At 33.4% G+C, this 21993-nt stretch overlaps 2 protein-coding genes and 1 pseudogene across 2 annotated transcripts in view; 2 read left to right on the top strand and 1 right to left on the bottom strand.

The window, feature by feature from the left end:
* The window catches only part of ARL13B (ADP ribosylation factor like GTPase 13B), a 63335-nt gene that overhangs the window by 21432 nt on the left and 19910 nt on the right, over positions 1-21993 (bottom strand). The window contains exon 3 of the mRNA XM_011356431.2: positions 20483-20732. Within this exon, the coding sequence (XP_011354733.1) occupies positions 20483-20732 (250 nt within the window). The remainder of the gene's footprint in view (positions 1-20482; positions 20733-21993) is intronic.
* Positions 70-11575, top strand: STX19 (syntaxin 19). Its single transcript, XM_011356403.2, has 2 exons — positions 70-388; positions 10665-11575. The coding sequence occupies exon 2, from the start codon at positions 10678-10680 to the stop codon at positions 11560-11562; it is 885 nt and encodes a 294-aa protein (XP_011354705.1). The 5' UTR covers positions 70-388; positions 10665-10677; the 3' UTR covers positions 11563-11575.
* On the top strand, positions 12538-12656 carry LOC111737445 (annotated as a pseudogene).

Here is a 21993-nt window from a genome sequence, read left to right on the forward strand (position 1 = left end):
TAGGATTGGGATTACAATGCCTTTGCCAAATACTCTATGTAGGCAGTTTAACAAGGACTTCCTGTTACCAGCTAGCTCCAATGAAAACGATCTTCCTTTAATCTAAAGAATGGGCGGTTAACAGGCAGAACCGGATTCTCCAGGTGTGAAGTAAGCAATTTGTTCTTCTCATTTGATATTAACAGCAAAAGGACAATTTTATCTCTAACTTATTTGGCTTCGTTGTTTGGCTTTCAATTAAGTTAACTATATGAAAACCATACAAAAATTGCCTGTGAACTATAAAATAGAGACTTAAATAATCTGATCAAAGCGTTAACAGGTTTCTCTCTCAAAGGCAGGACTCCAAAACTGCAGGTGGAACAGAAACAAAAGGAACAAGACAAAGGTAAATAAACCATTCTTTTTCATACTTTTTAATGTGAAACATCCATAGTTTGAAATCTGTCACACTTAAAAATAGCTCAACAGACAAGTAAAACTGTTGTTTTGCTCAGATTTGCACCAGGCTACAGGCAGCTGATCTACTCACATAAACTGCTGATAAACTGAATGGAATTTGGGTTTAGAGATCTCAGAAATAGATCATTTTAACAAAAATCAACTTTTTCTTTTAAGTCCTCTTAAAAATATCTTCTCAATTTGGAAACACTAGAAAGTCAGATCCTATAAAAACAAATTTAAAATTCTTTCTTTTGTAGATTGACTATAAATTAGTCACATTGTGCTTCCTTTAAAGAACACTTTAACATTTAATTCTGAAAATAAGTGTATGCCCAAATTTGACACATAAGTATAACCTTTAAAAAACTTAAGATAATTTTCTAGCAAGTCTTAATTTCTTCATTGTTGTTTCCCAGAATCTTTTAAAATTAATTTCAGGAAATTAGAAAATAATCTTCTTATAAAAGGACCACTGTAAAATATCAAAGTACTCACATTTTAATGTTGTAGCTAAAGTATTAGAAGTACGTAATTATAAAATTTAATATGCTTGGTTTGATATTTAAAAAAATTTAAGTCAGCATCGTTTAAAGTCAACATATATACATATATCTGATACTTTTAAAATTAAGCAATATATAAGTTTAACCAAAACATATTTATTTTCTGATATTTCTTCAAAGTTATTTTATAATTGTTGCTATGCTGAATTTAGCAAAGAACCCATTTCACAAATCAAAATAATAATGGCTTTTAATAAGTATTTTAAGAGTGGACTTGAAAGTGGACTAAGTAATACCTATAACATTATCTTTATGGCTATGATTTTAAATTTAATATAAAAATCATTTTATGTATGTACAGCATATTTTATAATCAGGTAAGTGAGAGTTCAAAATAACAGCCATCTTAATATTTAAACAAAAATGGTCTTAATGTTACATTAAACAAGTTGGTTAACAATTAACTTATTTAAACTCAATAAAAAGTAGAACAAAAAAGGCCCTAAAAGACTGCATTACAAAAACAAAGTCAGATAATTTAAACTTAGAGAAAATATATTCAACTTGCAATTTTTTTTATTAGTTTGTTTTCTTCATTTTAAGTAGTCAAAAAGGTGAATATTCCAATAACATCAGCTCCTTTCGCCTTGAACTAGGGAAATGCTGCAAGCTGTCTTTGTACACAAAAGCAAAAGAATACTCCATTTTATGTCGGATAAGAACTGGTTACACTCCTTGAAATATTTTATTTAATCAATATAGTAACTATAGAAAGAATATATCTTACTTTAAAAAAATCTATAAAACTATAAAATATTGATTCCAGAGTATATTTCTTGAAGCATTAGGTGATTTTTATTCATATTTCTGTTCCTGGGAATGTTCTCTGTCTGTAATAGGGTGGAGAAACTTTTATTTGAGTCGTACAACTTACTATTCTATTTCCCAGAACAAACTGTCAAAGTCAATTACCATATTTATGTATTAGTGGGGTTTTTTTTTTGCAAATATGATGTTTAAGTTCAAAGATAGTCAGTTATTGACAGAATTCAAAACTGTATAGCAATGCAGTAAGTTAAACATGCTGAAAGATGATTCATGAATAGAACTCTTCCAACATTAAGAAAATAAATTTAAGATAATGTGGTATAAAATAGTAGTCATTGATTTCACCTAGTCAAAGCAATTAAATGACATGAATTTTGTCTCTTCTAACTTTTAAATTCTAATATGCTTAGTTGTCTCACTTTGCCTAATATTCTATTTTATGAAGATATATGATTAAGCAATTAAATTGGAAAGAGTTATATACGTAGTTATTAGTATGTAACTACTAGAAAATGCAGTTTATATACAGCATGTAAATCCACCTGAGTACCTCCATGAATTCAGTATCTGCAGAGATGAACAAGGGTTTGGGGAAGATGTTAACTCTGCAAAGATGCACAGAACAGAAATTCCTCCCTCTTCTACATAGAAAAGTTTCTGATATAATCTTAGGGGGGAAAAAAGACAAATTTCAAAACTACATCATTACATTTGAAGTAAAAAAGAGAAATTTCCAAGTGTCAGAAATGATGAGAGAACACACTTATAGCCAAAGTAGAGAGTAAGAATTAAAGCAAGTCCATGAACTACTAGAAGCCGGGGCTTAGGGTTCGTGCATAAGAGGGAACTAAAACTGAGTTTCCTGATAAAGTAGTAAACCAACAAAAATTGAACAGTCTGTATACAGAGATAGGAAAATCTCTGTTAGCTTGTCCAGGATTATAACAAAGAAGTGAAATATCCACTCAGGCTGTAAAAATCACTAGAGGGGCATTAGGCCCATATTTTCACTGCCTGGGCTACCATAGGCAAACTCCATGGGTCCCTAGTAGTGACGACAAAAATGTCTTAAGAATATATACACAATATAGAGCACTTTGGGCATTCTTGTATAATGCCTCATTGAAGATAAACTACTTTCAAAGTTCACTAAATCCACCTGCCCACCACCAAGAGAAACAGTCAATGGCCACAACAAACAAATTTATTCCTCAGAAATCAGAAATAACCTAATAATGTAAAGGATCTTTAACATAAATATGCTTTAAATATTAATAAAATAAATGAAGACATAGGATCCATAAACCAAGATGAACAATTAATATTTACAGTTGATTTTTTATAAACATCATTTACTATAATATGCATGCCATGATATATAGCACTAAAAATATGACTGTTTTTCCTATAATATCAGGAAAATATAGAGATTTATAGAAAAAGACTCAAAATGTTTTTTCTAGCAAATTTATTAAGATTAATGAATATAAAAAACATATCAATATATTTTGAAGAGTTCCTTAAAGTACCTTTTATTCAAATATGAAGGTATGGTACTACTTCAGGAAATTGTTCTTCTATGGACAGGAGCCCAGGAAAAGACAAATGGTGCTAGGGTCAGAGTCGAATATCTTGGTGCCTGAAATCAGTGACAGTAAAACACCTTCCCAAAAGCATTTTGCAAAGGTATACTGTGCTACAGTATCAATTTGAAATATTCTATTTCTCAAAAAAACAAACAAACTATGATACTTCAGGAGGGAAAAAAAAAGGCTTTGATGGCATTGGTGATTTATTTCTAATTAAAAAAAAAAATACTATCCAGTCATAAAAATGTTAGAGGGGATTGTTTCAGGATTTGTTTCTATCATGTTACCAAAGAGAAAGCTGGAGACACTATCTGTGAAATTAAAAGGCTGTTAAATGCTTCTTAGCCGTTACTAAGCATTAGATAGGACTTAATTCTCATGAATAAAAAAAATCAAAATGTTTTGTTTTGATCCCTCCATTCTCATCTGAGTATCCGATACTGTTACTTTTTTCTTTTTCCAGTATTATAAGAAACACAAGTTTAAAAAAAATAGTACAAAAAATTGCATATCTGTTAAATACTTTGTAGTTGTAAGAATCCATAACAGATTAGTACAACAATAGGAAACAGAACTCAGTGTACACAAACAAGAATGAAGTATACCTCACCTCCTATCTATCTTATTTCAGCCTATGACTATGAGTTAAAGCAGAAGAAAATATAAAAATCCCAGTCTCTACATGGTTCCAAGGATAAGATTCAAAATTTCTTAGAGACTCTCTGTGACACTATGTCTATGAGGTCAGAACTAATTCCTTTTCTTCTCAATTGTAAAGTTCTTAATTTGGTCTGATTTATGTTAAAGATCCTAATGAAGCTGCAAACAACGTAATTATTTTAGATCTGATCTGATATGCTATATTACCTCCTACAAGAACTTTTTTCTTTTAAACATAATATTTATAACTAATAACATAACACACTACTTGATACACATCAACTTCATGTAAGCTCTGCCACTTTTAAGTTGTGTTGTCTCTGGCAAGTCACTTTACCTTTCAGACACTAGGAAAATTAGAGGAGTAGCCCACTTTTAGGTTGTGTGGTCTCTGGCAAGTCACTTTACCTTTCAGACACTAGGAAAATTAGAGGAGTAGTTAAGAAAGTCAACATCCAAACAAGAGAACTTCAAAGAAAATCATACAAAGAATAAAGTTCTTTAAAAAATTAGGACCCTCCCCCCAAAAATCCTAAATACATGAATTTTCAGATTGAAAAGAGATACTAAATATCTAGCAAATTATGCAAAAGGACTTAACCTTAGGTATGTTATTGCAAACTTTCAGAACACTGAGAATAAAGAGAAAAGGCCAAGAATTTCATGAAAGGAAATCACTGGTCCAACAGCCAGGAAGCTTTCATTATTATACCAGTACTATTACTAAGAAGCTCTGGGTAAAACAGTTAACCTGATTCTCAATAAGAAAAATTAGGAAATTCATTAGTGAACCTCTAAAGATTCTTTCCGGAATCAAATTATAATATACAATGGATGTAGAAGAAACCAGGTTCGCCTCTCCTTTGGAGAACAAGGGAGGGCTACACATCACTGCCATCCTTCTCTAGTTGGTAGCAGAGTTGTAAAGAAAAGTAACATGCATAGCTTCAGGCTACAGCATTTTAATGTCTTTGAGAGACTCTCTGGTCCTTCCAGCTAGCTACTTTGATGACCTACCGTGTATTCAAAACGGTGAAGCTTAGGTCTCTGAGTGACCAAGGTGGGAACACAGACATGAAATGTGAGCAAGAACTACATCTGTGTTGTTTTAATCCACCAAGATTTGAGGACTAGATATCACTTTGGCATAATCAAGCATATCTTAAATGATAAAACGGGACCAGGAAGAATTTTTCATAAATTTAACATTTAAAACTCATTTAAAAATTCCAGGTTAAATTACTTTATAAAGCTAAAACTCTTTATAACTTATCTCTTAAAATCTGAATTTTATATTAAGAACTACATTAGGTTAATTACAATTAACTATAATTATAAATAACTTACCCAATATGCAAAACTACATATACTTATAAATTAACTTGTTTATTATAGTTTAAAAGGAGGAAAAAGGATATAAAAAATGAGAATATCAAACTTTCTGCACATTTAGTTGGTTGCTCTTGTATTAAAATCTTTCTCAATTAAAATCACCTTGTTTTCTTTTTAATAGAGGTCATAAAAATAGTAAGTTCATATACTATTATATATGTTTTCTCTATTTTGCTTATTTGCTAAGGAGGAAGGCCAAGAAATATACTCCTAGAGTACATGCCTAACATATGGATCAATAACTACTAAGTGTTTTATATTGATCTACTTTCCAACTCTCAAAGTTTGCAGTCCTATCTAAATTTCCTTCTTATATTCCTCATTGACTAATCTTCGTTTTACAGATTTTCCAGATTAAAACTGTAACTTATTATTTTTTCCCATAGATCTTAGTAAACCAATAGCTTCAGTCAGTTCTATTCCTAAGGTAGAAAATTATTCCTTGCAAGTAAGGTGGAATAAAATGGTAGAGAGAGAGGCCATGAACGCCCTTCCCAACTTAGAAGTCTCTTATTTGTATAAGAGACTTCTTATACACAGGCTGCAAATTTTTAACATTTTTTTACTTTTACTATGCAAATTAATGGTAAAATAAAACAATTCAAGCTACTTAAGTATTTAAAATATTTAAAGTAAACAGCAGAAAACTATAGGAACATTATAGGCAAAAAAAAAACTTGCTCTTAAAAGTTTCCAACCAGTAGTTAAAATGCTCAGCAATACAAGTACACAAGAAATGTTCCAGAGTAAACTGTTAATAGCTACAAAAGAACTTTTCCATCAAAAACAGATTTTAAGGTTTTATTCCTTGTGATCCAGCTTCTTTCCCAACCACTTCACTTACCTAATTGCCTCTTCTCAAAAATCATCTGAGCTGATCTCTATAGAGAACCCAAAACGGTTGAAAAAAGCTTTATAGCATAGCAGAGTCCTTCAAACTAGACTGCCTGAATTTGAATCTCAACTCTACCAACTCTACCATGAGCTGACATTTTGGTTAAGTTACTTAAGCTCAAGTCTTAATATCATTATCTCTAAAATAGAGATAATAGTAACACTAATTCTGAGTTCTTAAAAGAACATACAACACGTTTAGAACAGTGCCTGGCATGTATTAAGTTCTCAAGAAATTATGAGGTATCAAGAGCTTAATATCAGAACATGAATAAATGAGACTCGTCAAGGTGCTAGTAATACCAGAATGAATAAAGATTCTTGCCCTCAGAAAGCTCATATTTGGGGGAAATAGCAGATAATAAAGAAGCAAAAAATATATAGTATGTTAAATAGTGAAAAGTGCTGTGGAAAAAAATGAAGCTGGGAAGCATGGTTGCAGTTCCAGACAGGGCGACCTTACTGAGAGGGTGTCAGTAAGACCTAAAGAAGATGGGGGAATAAGTCAGCACTACATGGCGAAGAGCACTCAAAACAGAGAAAACAGCAAGTCCAAAGCCCTAAAGCAGGATAGTCCTTGGTTTATGTGAGGACTAGCAAGGAGCAAAATGTAGTTGAAGCAGATGGAGGTGAAGAGTTGTAGAAGGCATGGTCAGAGAGATTAAAGAGAGGGGTGGAGAAGTAACATAGGGCCTTTTAGGCTCTGGCTTATCCTGAGAGATAACACTAAAGGAAGGCTTTGGGCACAAGGATGACATGATCTCACTTATATTTTAACTCTGGTTTCTGCGTGAAAAAAGACCAAAGGGGAAGGGGATGCAAAGGAGGAAACAAGGAGACCACATAGGAGACTACTGCAATAATTCAGGTGAGAAATGGTGACTTGGACCAGGAAGTAGTGAGTGGTGGCTGGATCCAGATATACCTTGAAAAAGCTGACAATATTTGCTAATAGTTTGGATGTGTGTGGGGGGCGGGGGAGGGCATTGGGGAGGGGGGGGGGGAAATGTGGGGCGGGGACAGGGAAGAGGGAGGGAGGCAGAACAAAACAAAGTAGTCAAGAATGACTCCAAAGTTCTTGGTCTGGGGACTAGAATACGGTTGCTGTTTATTGAGAAGCAGCAGCAATTTGGGAGATGGGAGGAAGATCAGGAGCTTATTTTTGACACACATTCAAATGGAGCTGTTGAATAGATATAGGTGTTATGAGAGCAGTCTATACTGGAAAAACAACTGAGTCATCAGCTACCACAGAGCACTTAATGCCATGAGACTGGAAAATGATGGTGGATAAAAAGAGAATTGAGCCTTGAAACATTCCAAAACTCAGAGGTGAGGGAGATGAGAAGAAACCAGGAAAAAAAAAAAAAATGAGGAGGAGTCAAAGAAGTAAAAGGAAAGCCAGGAGAAAAACACTTTGAAAGTGATTTAAGATGTGATGGTGGTAAGTTCTGCTGATGGGTTAATATCATCAGTAAGTCTTATTGTTTCTATCTCCAAAATATATCCTGAATGGTTCCCATTTATTCTACCCAGCTTTATCATTCATCCCGCTTATAAACTATTTTCCCCACCTCAGAGAACTATTCTCTACCCCAGGGGTCCCCAACACCTGGGCCTTAGACTGGTACCGGTCAGTGGCCTGTTAGGAACTGGGCCGCACAGCAGGAGGTGAGTGGCAGGAGAGAGAGAGAAACTTCATCTGTATTTGCAGCCACTCCCCAGCACTAGCATTACCACCTCAGCTCCACCTCAGATCATCAGGACATATATTCTTAAAGGAGCACTGGTTCCTGGTGTCAAAAAGGTTGGGGACTGTGCTCTATACGGTGATCTTTTAAAAACATAAATCATATATCAATACTCTATTTATTCTTTGTCTTCTACTGCATATAGAATAAAATCTAAACTGTCTTTGGCCCACATGGCTTTTTATGATCTGATCCCTGTCTTACAGACTTCTTTACTCCTGTGTTACTCTTCACATTAATTTCTATCTCACGCAAACATTCATTTTGTTCTTACAACACATCAGTGCCATTCATTGCCATGGCACCCCATCTCCTATACACAGGATGGACTCTCCTGGCTTTTCATCTTTTGAACATTTAGGTCTCACAGATCAAATACTTCCTTAGAGAGGCCTTGCCTAACTGATCTATCAGGATTGAAAATTATAACATTTGTCCTTTTAGTTGTATATTGGTCCATCTGCCCTCAGATAGTAAATTATTCAAGGACAGGTATTACTGAATCTATATTACATCACTTAAATCTTTGCATATAGTAAGCGTCAGTAATTATGTGACAAAATGTCAGTCTTTTGAAACCAAAGGAATATTATCAAGACATTGGTTTAACATTTACACAATGCAGGTATCATTTCTACATCATCCCTGACTGGGTCATCATTCAAGAACATTTTGAACATCTCCAGTGACAGCAAGCTTATTATCTCATGAAGCAGTTAATCCCATCTTGGGACAGCTCCACTTGTTTGAAGAGTCTTCTTTATACTAAATTAAACCTCTCTTCATGTAATTTCCACCCATTGCCCTTTGGAGTTATACCAAGTAAGTCTAATTCCTTGTATAAATCCAGACCCATACATTTTAGAAAACAGTTGTGGTTATTTCCTACATCTTCTTTTTGCAGGACAAATATTATCATTTCTTTCAAAAGTTCTTCCAACCTCATCTTTTCTAAGTCAGTTTGGAAAATTCTTAATTTATAAATTTTCATCTCAAAATAGAGACTCAAAACTTAACACAGTTCCTCTCCCATTTGCTTTGACTGGTGTAGAGTCAGTGAAATGAATATCTTAGTCAATCTAAAATCACACCATTATTCATGAAAGCATAATGACTATTCTAATAGTTCTGAAAGAAAGCTCGTGATTAACTAAAATCTCCAGTAATTTTCATAAGCACTGCTATAAATGCAAAAGCCTTCCATTCTGTAGATGTGAAGGTATTTTCTAAACAACTAGGTATGATATTTTATATCTACCCCAGTAAAAAATATTTTGTTACATTTAGTATAGTGTTCCATGTTATTTTAATCTTTGAATCCCAACTCTGTACTTCACCATAATGAAGATCTCCCCAAATTTTGTGCCATCAGCATATCTGATAAGCATGACTTTTATGACAACATGCAAATCACTGACAAAAATATTTGCATAAACTTATCAAACACTGAGTCTCATAGCATAACAACATAACATTAGAGACCTTTTTCCCTGATTGATACTGACATTATGTGTGGTTCAATGAACTATTTGTAACTCCCTTAACAGCTTCTTCTTGGCTGCAAAAAATATCATGAAAGACATTATTAAATGCTGTTCTAAGTCCAAGATGCTCTGTGAAAATAAAGCATTTTATTAACAAAGATTGCTTTTTATCATTTCATTTTGGATATGTAGGCATATCATTATATATATATATACACATACATATATATACATATATATATCTCGCTATATATAAATTATGTACATCAATTTGATCCCATGGATATCTACAAACACAAGATGTGATGTCAATATTATCAGCATCTCCAAAATAAAATTTTATATAAATATATTCATTCTCATGTTTATAAAAATATCACTTAATATAATTGTTGTTCTAAGACAGTCTGGATATATCTGCAGAGGAATGGTAAAAATCAGAAATTGGCACAATCAGATTAAGAATACATTTTCATATGTACGCAATGAATAAGAAAACAAAATATATCAAATAATGTGTTAATCAGGAAGCCTCAGAAAATTTAAAATAAATTCAACACTATTTATATTGCTTAAAGCCCTCATATGAAATCTACTCTGTCACTACAATGGTTTTAACTAAATTATGCATATTTAGCAAAATGAGTATATTCTTAACATTACATAGACCAATTAACTGGGAACAGCATCTTTAGTAATAGGGCACTTTTAGAGTGTTCTTTTAATTTTAAAAGTTGAAGATACAGTTAAGTCAAATCTTCCATTCTGAGATATACCTTCCTCTAGCAAGAAAAATCTATTGTGTGGCAGTATCCTGGCACAAAAACTTATTCTGAGGCAACTGTAAATCTATATCACCATTTTCTCAGCTACTTCGCTCAACCGGATGGGGCTCATAGAAGCCCCGCATCATGCAAAGATTTACAAATTATTTTACACTACCTTTCCTATTTTTGTGATCTTTATGAAGAAATTCTAATTGATTTTTCTAATTTTTTCACCTCTTCAGAAAACTAGGAAGATTTTTCCTGGGAGATATAGTTCTGTGAAACCAACTGCACCCAGGGGAAAATACCAAACTTTTCTTTGTTCACCACAATCATTTTTGCTTCTTCTTAGGAGGAAAAAGAAGATGAAGGACCGACTTCAAGAACTAAAGCAACGAACAAAGGAAATTGAACTCTCAGGAGACAGGCAAATATCAACTACAGAAGCAGAGGAACAAGGAATAATTCTGCAGCAAGCTGTTATTTATGAGAGAGAGCCTGTAGCTGAGAAACACCTACATGAAATTCAAAAACTACAGGAAAGTATTAATGATTTGACAGATGATGTTCAAAAATTTGGGCAACAACAGAAAAGTCTAGTGGCTTCAATGAGAAGGTTTAGTCTACTTAAGAAAGAGTCTAGCATTACAAAGGAGATAAAAACCCAAGCAGAACACATTAATAGAGGTTTGGATGATTTAGTAAAAGAAGTTAAAAAATCAGAGGCTGAAAATGGTCCATCATCAGTGGTCACAAGGATACTTAAATCTCAGCATGCTACGATGTTCCGCCATTTTCAGCAAACTATGTTTATATACAATGACACAATAACAGCAAAGCAAGAGAAATGCAAGACATTTATTTTCCGTCAGCTTGAAGTTTGTGGAAAAGAAGTGCCTGAAGAAGAAGTAAATGATATGCTTCATCAAGGAAAATGGGAAGTTTTTAATGAAAGCTTGCTTACAGAAATCAATATTACTAAAGCACAACTCTCAGAGATAGAACAGAGACACAAGGAACTTGTTAATTTGGAGAACCAAATAAAGGATTTAAGGGAGCTTTTCATTCAGATATCTCTTTTAGTCGAGGAACAAGGAGAAAGTATCAACAATATTGAAATGATAGTGAATGGTACGAAAGAATATGTTAACACCACTAAAGAGAAATTTGGACTAGCTGTAAAATATAAAAAAAGAAATCCTTGTAGGGTATTGTGTTGTTGGTGTTGTCCATGCTACGGCTCAAAATAAAGAAGCTATTTTAGAAAGTTTTCCAGCTTTAGAATGAAGAATGTCCCATATTTCAGTGTCTTGTTTTTCTTCATTTCGTAGATCCATTCACATACCTTTCTCCTTTAGCCCTCACCCACTAGAATTGTAGAAACTTCGGAGCCAGTAACATAAAACAAGTCTTCATTTACTGAACTAAAAACAGTATATTTGCCTTTAAACTCACAGATTAACTACTGACAATGAGATGAATGATCTTAAGATTCTGATCAGGTATCACATTCTATTGTGTATTTTTGTAATGCCCAATTCCTTATGAGATGAATGTTATTAAGTGACAACTACTTAAACAATCCTTTTGGGATCATTTGAGAGTATTTTAGTAGTTAAGAATTATATAAAATAGGACCTCAAAGAATGCTATAATCAAGCAAAATTAAACTAGAAGCCATATTAAATCTTTTATGCTCAGATAGGTCAGTTAACTCAGTGGTCAACAAATCCTGAATAGTTTAGTTGTTAACTGGGAGCTGAATCTAGTTTAAGGCCTAAGAAGGTAAATTAAGACACTCAGGTCCATTCAAGACACTCTGTATTACAGATGAGAAGGGTTGGCAAATAAAGTAAAAAAAAAAAAAAAACAAAGGTAATTGTAGTCTTGAAAGTTTCTCCATCGATTTATTGTAAAGCCAGGCACTATACTACAGGCTAGGAATACAGTTTGAACTCACAGAGTAGAGGTTTGTAATTCACATTCTAGTGGAGAAAACAGATAATAAATACAAATATTAGATTATTTAAGTTCTCAGCAGAGACTTAAAATGAGGGTATAATGAGATAGAGACTATCAAGGTGGCTACTTTTGGCTACTCAAAAGTTATATTAAGTGAAGATATGAATGATGAGGATAAAGGTGGGTATATTCCAGGCACAGGATACAAAGAGTAGAAAGACTCTGAAGAGGGTATAATTTACTCCATTCAAAAAAGAAAAAAAGTCTATGGCCATGCCACCCTGAACATGCCCAATGCCATCTAATCTTGGAAGCTAAGCAGGGTCGGGCCTGGTTAGTACTCGAATGGGAGACCACCTAGGAAGACCAGGTGCTGTAGGCGTAAAAAAAACAGCAAACAAACAAACAAAATGAGCAGTACGGCTGTATCATAGTAGCAAAAGGGCAATGAGGTAAGACATGAAGTTAAGAAAAGTCAGCAGGGGCTAAAGTTCAGAGTAAGTCTGAAGTTTACAGCAGGTATAATCAATGAAAAGCCCCCAGGCTGGTTTTGGCCTGGGAATAATGTTATATAATTTATAGTTGATAAAAAATCATTCCATCTACTGTATGGAGAATTAGTTAGAATGGATTTAGGGCAGGTGAGTAGAGGACAACATATAGGTATAGAAAACAATTAGAAGTTTAATGTAGTAGTCCCAGTAAGAGATGATGGAGACTTGGACTAAGATGAAAATGAAAGTGATGGTGATAGCAGCAGTACTAATATTCAAGATTAATAAAGTACTTGCTATGTCTCAGCATTATTCTAATAACTTTACAAGTTTAACGAGAACATTGAGATACAGCAATGTTAAGCAACCTTCTTTGTCCCAGGTCACAGAAATTCTATCTAGAGAATCAGAATTTGAACTCAGGCAGTATGATTCCAGAACCAGCTCTTAACTACTCTATATACTATACAGTGGTGATAAAAAAAAAAAAAAAAATAGACTAACTTGTGAGATTTAAGAGGTAGAAACTACTGAACATTGATTGGATAATATTGCCATTTACTGAGATGGGAAAAGACAGAAATGAAGGTTTCAGAACTAGGGGTGGGGGTGAGAAGAAATTAAGAATCCTATTTTGAACAAGAAAATCTATGATGCTAATAAAATGTCCAAGGTGAGGTTTCTAAGACATTAGTTATGTGAGTAGCAGCTCTTAGGAGATGTCAGGGCTAAAAGTACAGATTTGGGTCATTTGAGTCAATAAATGGTATTTAAATTCACTTAGAAGTACATATATATAAAAAAACTATAGGCCAGAAAAAAACCTGGGGTATCCCAAAATTTAGACTTAAAGCAGAAGGAGAGTTAATAAAGGGAACTAAGAAGGAACCATCAGTGAAGTAGGAGGAAAACCAAGAAATGTGCTGTAATGCAAAAGAAGAGTGTTTAAGCACAAGTGGAATATATTGAGGAAAGAATGTGATATGAAGAATTCTTTCCAGAAATTTGAATAGAGGATTATAAAAAGGAGTCAATAGCTGGAGAGGACTGCAGAGTCAAAGGATTCCATGATAAAGTTAAGAAACACACGAGCACATTCTGCTGATGGAATGATCCACAGAAAGAAACTCTTGAAATAAGAGAGAGAAGTGATAATACACCAAAGTAGAAAGGGCTGGAATCTGGAGTACAAATGGAGAAGCTGGCCTTGAATAGGAGCAGAAACAATTCTTCCATATGTAGGAAAGAAGGCAAGGTTTAGGTATAAAGGCAGATAGTTGAGCAAATTTGGTGGCAGAAAAGTGAGAGAATTCCTATGTGACAGTTTCTATTTCTTCAAAGAACAATGAGGCAAAATTACTAACTAAAAGCACAGTAGGATTATGGTAGAAGAAATATATATATACATATATATCTTAATACCATAAAATAATTTGTCATTTAGAAAATATAAAGAAATTTAAGAGCTTTCCACTGTTCAATTATCAAGCATTACTGAAAAGATGTTTCACATATGTCAGCTTCAAATGTTTAAAAAACATAAAAAAGATGAATTTAGAACTGATGATAAACTTCCCAACTAATCAGGTAGTGACAGACATATTTCTTCTGTCCCTTCTAAAGTTGTGCTATATCCTTTTATCTATGGATGCTTATTTATAATTGTTCCTAAATTGTTTATCATGAAAACTAAGAATATTAATTACCATGTAATAGTCATTAGCATAATTTTATCCAGCGGGATTTGTAAAATGATTTTCTATTAGCATTTATATCTATACATAGTGGTTTTAAAGCAAGATTTCATAGAAATTTTCATAGCAATGTAGCACACACAATTTTCATTGTTATATTTTAAAATCATTGTATCGCCCTAAGCAACAAAACTAACATGATATTTAACTAATTAGTTGCTGAACATTTTGTGTATTTTATACTTCACACACTTAATAGGCACTAAAAGTAGTAATTTTTACTGAAAATTACTACCTTAATGAAAAAAATTCTCAAGCATTGGAGGCATACTATTAGTAATCTAATGTTTCTGAAAGTATACAATATTAAAAATAAAAATATGAGCATTTGGGCTCATATTCTTACTAAACAATATTATTTTCTGTAATCAAAAGCTTCATGTAGTCTGAATACATATGATGAGACTTTAAAAGTGGATCTCCTAATTGATCTCTACCTGGACACAACATATCATCAACAATAACTATTCATATCCATCATCACATTTATAGAACACTAGTAAAACGCTGCACTAGATGCTTTAAACACATTACTTGAAATTCACATGATAATGTAGGTATTAAAATCCTTTTTTACAAGTAGAGATACAGAAGCTCAGAAAGATTTAAGTAAGCTATCCAAGGCCTATCTGACTCCAAAGCCCACACTTGCCCCTAGACTAGTAATTTTCAATTTCTGCTATACATCAAAATGATCTGGAAAACCTGTGAAAAAAATCAGAAGCATCCCTGGCCCTACGCTCTCGAATTCAGGAGGCCTGGGTTGATGTAGGTATTCCCTAGACAACTTGCTGTCTAACGACACAGCCAACAGAAGTTTTTTGTTTTTTTTTGTATTTTGTCTTTATTAAATAGAGTGTGTTGGGGCATGGGAGGGGAAGGATGGGAACTTCAGAAAGCTCCTTGTGCATAAATTACCTAGGAAGTCAACCAGCTGAGAAGCTTCACTGTAAACTATAGCTGCTATGAGTGAAGATGGATGCCATCAGGGACAAATAGGAGCCCTCAGCAAGAAAGTTTGGAGGTGAGTCAACAGTATAACTGAATAAGGTTTATGAAGATGACAGCTTGGTAAAATTCCATTGAAAAAGAGACATCTTAAGCCAATGGACCCTGTAAATACAGTGAGTAGAGGTTTCACATGGTAAAAACAGAAATTAGGGGACTCACCACTATATCTAAGGATTAAGTGATTTAGTGACATAGGTAATCCATACTTTCATACTTATAGGTGTCTAGCGTTCTAAAAAAGACCCAGGTTCTCCTATCATTATTTAAAGGTCTAACTTAGTAAAAGTACATTTGACTCAAAATCTAGTTAACAGTATTAGGAAAATCCATTACCTAGTGCACTTATAATAAAGAATATGATTTAAAAAAAACTTGTAAACTACCATTTTCCTGTAATATTATCTAGAAGAAAGGTGAGTCTAGTAGGCATATAAAGGTTGGAGACAAATATCCCTATTGAAAGAGCAATAATAAAAGCTTAATTATTGTTTCTCCTAATATGGAAACTAGCTGTCATGGTTTTTAACTTTTTGGTCATGAAATCCTTTTGGAATTTGATGAGAGCTAGGAACTGCTCCCAAGAAAAATGCATATGCACTCAGAATTGTTTGTGATTTCAGAGTGTCCTGGGAAGCCATCCGTGGTGCAAAGATTTCCAGGTCAAAAAATTCTTTTTTTCTATGGAAATGTTCATAACGCCTAGTAAGATGGGATCAGAGATATGTTTTCTTCCCTGAGTGAAACTTCTCTATATTTATCACTTCTGTTGTGAAACATCCAATTTGTGAGGTTTGGCCAAAAGTTAAATTAGGTCATATAACTCCACAGAAAGGCAGACAGTGTGTAATGAGAAAGTGGTACCATTCCGAGAGTTCAAGTGTGCTAACCCAAGTAGAACTGTTATCTTCCTGGGAAGAAATTTTAGCCTGTGGATCTCCAGAGTTATCCAATGATAAATGTTAGGGGGTTCAACTATAAAAAGGGAGGGTAATTTACTATTTCCCTGATGCCAACTTTCAAGACTTTACTAGGCAGGAGAAATGTGCCTTCTTATAACATCAAGTAACCTTGGGCTGCTGAAAATTTCAATAGGTAAAGATGTTTAAAATATCTCCCAGCTCAGTTCTTTCCATAGGTAATCAACAAAGAGTACCTTGTATTATTAATGAAAAATTTCTATGGTGGATGTTGAACTTCAAATTTGGGATTACTGCTAATTTCAGTGCTGTATATAACAGCAAAAGTTTTTTCTCCTGGAAAGGTCTTCTTTATCTGTCAAGATTATCTAGTTTTAAGTTTTAAATTAAGTTTCAAATGGTTAAAGCAATAGTGTGGGGAGGGCCATGAGGGTAGATAACATAATTTACACCTTAGTTAATCAGAGTATAGGTTCATCTCTATAGTAGCTATGAGAGAAAAAGACTTTCTAGGTAAATAAACAGGTTAACACGACAACAGAGCAGAATGATTGCATGGCATCTAATTTTGCTCTCTTTAGAAGGAATATAAATCACTTTTATGTGTTTACTAAAATGGATTCTTGGTATAGCTACAGTAAGGTTTACATTATTATATACAGCTGAATATGAAAGAAGAATTACAATATTTTACAGTTTTTATTATAGAAGAGACGTTCTACCATTAAGTCCAAAGAAGTAAAGTGACTTGCCAAGATCATAAACAAATTCACACTAGCTTTTAGAATCCAAATTTCAGAATCTGTCTTCTGTCTAAACACAATTTTTCAACTTTCCACCATTTATTTCAGAGATTTTAATTTAAAATATTAAGCTGATTAAGTGGTAAATGCTATAGAGCTGCCAAACAGAACTTCTGAGCTAAAAAACAGAAGCTTAGTTATGGTCTATGATTCCTGTTTTTCAAGAGAACACTCAAATCTATGACATAAGTGAAATTTGGCTGCGGCTTCATTTGAGAGGACATATGCTGTCAGGCTGCTGTGCAGAAGGAAGTCAGGCAGAGATAGATTGTCCAGAGTTTGCTACCGTGGTCACCTAATCCATTTTCCATAGCATGAATGGATCCGGTTCTATCAATTTGTAATTTTGTGATTATAGACAAGATTCTCATTCTTCAGGTTTATTTCCTTTCTTGAAGGAATAAATCTTCTCACAGGTCTGTGTTTGTTCTCTATTTGCTTATTATTAGAGGGTGGGAAAAGAAAGTCATCTAGGTGCTTAAGTGAGTTGTGAGAGGCTTTGTGAGACCTAAATCAACTAGTTTAAGCTCAGACAAGATGCCGACACTGGATTTTGTAGTTGAGAGATTCAGACGTCTATGGGCAGGAATCTGTGTGCAACAAGAGAACTGTAGACTGCCTCCTAATTCAGGTACCCTCCTCATACTCTCCACTAGCCCCTAGCACTGAGCTTAGTAAGGGTTCTGCTGGAGGCCCTTCCCACTTATTATCTAGTGAACTTTTCAATGTCATGCCTATTAGGTGCTAGAGTTATATCAATTAAAAAACAGAATTCCCTAGCTTCATGGAGCTATGAAGGCAACATACAGGACTTAAATCAGAGGAGTACTAAAATGATCAAATGTGGATTTTAAAAAGAATGCTCATATCTTTTTTATATTCTTGTATTATTTCACTTGTTAAAGCACATACCAGTTTTGTAGTTTGAAAAATATCAAATAAAGAGCTCCTGCTAGGAATGTAGAGAGCCTGGAGGATAAACAAGCCAGCTGGGAAGGAGGAAGACTCTTTAAGAAACCTTTGCTATCAGTAATACAGGGGAGAGGTGAGGAGGGGATGAAAGAAGATAATACCAAAGGAAATATAGAGCAGTAAAGATATTCACATGATATTCAAACAGTAACATCAACAAGAGAAATTAATTGTAGTTTAGAAAGGAAAATGTAAACAAGAGAACTTCCAAATATGGGGCTGCAGTAGATATTCAAGAGGGATTTATAAACATAAAAAAGGGTGGAATATCAAATTTTATATAATATATGATCACTGCATACATTTCATGTTTTATAAAAATATGTACAGAAAGTTCATTGAAATGTTAGAAGTGGTTAGTTTTGCATGGTAGGTCAATCATTTTTTTTTAACTCATTCTTTCATATACCTTCTAAATTTATTAAGAACATACTTTTTTGTACATATTGTATTTTTTGGAGCACATTCATTTCAAAAGGTAGTTTACCTTTATTAATAAAAATTCTATGGTTGTAAAACTCCAGTGAGAAAAAGTGGTCACATGGTAAACCATTCTATATTTCATAAACATATTATACCATCCATAATTACTTCTCATGTCTGTGAGATCTTACTGATTATGCAATTATAATGATGAAGCAATCACCCTAGTTGTGGCGTTTTTTTTCCTCCCCCTATTCTGGAAATTCACTTGCTGAGAGAAGTGACAGTACTTAAAGCAGATATCTTGCTGACAGTTATTTGATTACTCAGTAATCACCGTAGTCACTTATGAATTGTGTGTTCCTGCCATGGTGCTTTTCCACATGCATCTATCTGCATGACTGACTCTCTCACCTCAAGTGTCATCTTCTCAATAACATCTACTATGTTTATCCTAATTATAAGAGTAACATGCTTCTTTTACCACCACCACCACCATAAGATTCCCAATCTTCTTTTATCTGCTTTATTTTCAATATACTTATCACCTAAAGTAAAACATAATTTATTTATTACACTTATTGCGTGTCTCACTCCCTAGAATATGGGTTTCTGAGGTCATACATGAATTTTAATTGTTTTTGTTCCCAAATGCATCCCTATCACCAGAACAATCCTTCGCACACAGTGGATGCTCAATAAATATTTGTCGAATTAGCACATGTATGAAATAAAAGAATAAATTAATTAAATAACTATTAGGTTAAAAAAAGGCATACACAATTACTTTACGAATGAATATGAGTCATTAATACTTTTTACTCTAGAAGTCATTGGTTTTCTACTTAAACATTTGAGAGACTAATTTAGCCTATGGGGTTCAACAAACTTCACTCTTCCTATATATCTATTAAAGTTTCCCCCAGATTCAAAAAGGTAAGATTACATAAATCAAATAACTTCTTTGACTGGTTAAATGCATAAAAATTAAACAGTATAAGCTTTACCATAAATGACGCAACAAAGTTTTACTTTTTGTAATCAGAGTTTCCAAACTTTCTCATTTTAAAATGTTCATTTACTACTGAGGACCAATGAAAGAAAATTTTTAAATGCTTAGTAAGAATCACAAGAATGAGAGGAAACTGACAAGACAAGGGCACACATCCAACTCACATCCAATTTTAAAAGCAAACTACTTTCACTTTACCATGTCTTGTACTTATACCACCATCTGGTGTTTACTGTGCAGAAATGTTATGAGGGCAGGTAATGCAAAAGTCTTTTGTCACTTTGTTTTTTAAAAAAGGTTTAGGCAGCTGGACAAAATGATATAAGCACATGGCTAAGTGAGAGATCTCATATTTAATTTGGAAATATAAAAGTAAAAATTGAGAAATCAATGTGCCATTAGAAGAATAAACTATTTAAATAACTTTCAAATAAGAATACTCTTCAAGAAAAAAAGGACAAAGGCAAAATATAAATTAGTTATTAAAAGAGAAAAAATTTAAAAAACATTCTAGAATCTGTTAAACAATTTCAAAATGCAAAATTTGATAAAAAATAAATTATCAAATAAAGAGTTCATATTTCACTACCCAGGAGATAATAATTATAAGGCTTCTTCATAATATAGCCTTAACCCCTAATCCCTATGGAGAGCATTGTAACAAGGCCTTGGCATATTAATGACTCCCAGTTAATTGCATACATTTTATCATACTAGAGCGTGACTATTTTAGCTTATTCACAGTATTTTGTAACTTCTGTAAATTTCTTCACTGGCTAATGCCATTGTCTCTATGTTTACAATAACACCAACATTACTTACACCAATATAGGCTTTCCTGATATCCTAGGATGTCTTAGCACTTCCGACATTGTCTCTTTTGTCTCTTCCATTCTCTCTTCATCACTGGAATCCACAACAAATATTACTCCATAGGACTCGGCATAGTAATTCTTCCAGATTCCCCGAATTCTTTTTCCACCTCCCAAGTCAAAGATGGTGACTTCAAATTTTCCTTGTCTAAGGTCAATTTTGGAAAATCCAACAGTAGGAGCTACATCTTCAGGATACTCTGTTTCAAATGATATATATATAAAAAAAATCTTTAGACTTTAAATTAAAAACAATTTAACTTCATAATTTAAATGTCATAAAGAGTATCATACTTTAGTACTAAATGGAATGTTAATTATTTCCTTACAAAATAAGCATTATATCTAAGCATACTGGTTCAGAGGAAGAATGGATACTATTAAATATCCATGCATATAGGAATTCCTGTCTGTTTTTTGTTTTTATTGCTATAACCCCATCTACTACAATAATGCCTACCATATAACAGGCACTTAATAAGTACCTGTAGAATGAATAAATAAACTTTTGCCTTTAAGGCTATTAACTCTCCAAGTTACAAACAATAAAAATTTCAACCCTGTAACACCACAGACATCCCCAGGGACCATTACAACTTGTGTGGCATTATAAAGAAAATCTGAACATTTACAGAATAGCTTAAAAGAACTGAACACAAGCTATGAAGAATAGGACCACTCTTTTTTAATTAACTGAATTCAAGCTATAACTGGAATAGACTTGTGAAGGCAGCCGACAAATATAAAGAGTAGATTTAATTCCTACAGGAACTTGTTTTGGATGTTTCTATAAATTTATAATTGAATTTTTTTTTTTTTACTTCTGTATATGACAACACAAAGAAGGTTCAGGATGTATATAACTGCCAAGGAGTGATAATGACAAGATATTAAATGGATCACTAAGGTTCAAAGAAGACTTGAACTAGAAGCTGGGCTTAGGCCTTAAAGCTAAGGAGGATTTAGACAGAAGAGTTATCTAAGTAACAGAAATGGCAAAGGCAAGAAGTATGAACAAGTTGAACACTGTGGTTGGAGCAAACCCTTACAACTATGAATGCAGATTGAAGAGGGTTCTGAAGATAGAGAATTGGGAGCCACAGAAGGTATCTCAGCAGACTGATAATATAATTAAGTTGACTAAAGTAGTGCTTTAATAAGGTTCATCTTTGCAAAAATCTCTAGAACTGGATGGAAATGAAAGTGATAGCCACTTTTCAGAGAAGTATAAAAATAAAAAGAGAAGAACAGAAAGAGAGACATTATGAAAGAGTAATAGAACCTGGTGACTCAATGGTTATAGAGAAGAGTTCAAACTTCATGTTTGTCCTTCCATTCTCTCTTCATCACTGGAATCCACAACAAATATTATTCCAAGGTACTTTGCTTACAGCTGAATGACCACAAATTACATGAGGCTTTTAAAATTTAAATCAATTAAAATTAAAAATTCAGTTCCTC

Source organism: Pteropus vampyrus, unplaced genomic scaffold (genome assembly GCF_000151845.1).
Source record: "Pteropus vampyrus isolate Shadow unplaced genomic scaffold, Pvam_2.0 Scaffold26, whole genome shotgun sequence".
Taxonomy (NCBI): Eukaryota; Metazoa; Chordata; class Mammalia; order Chiroptera; family Pteropodidae; genus Pteropus; species Pteropus vampyrus.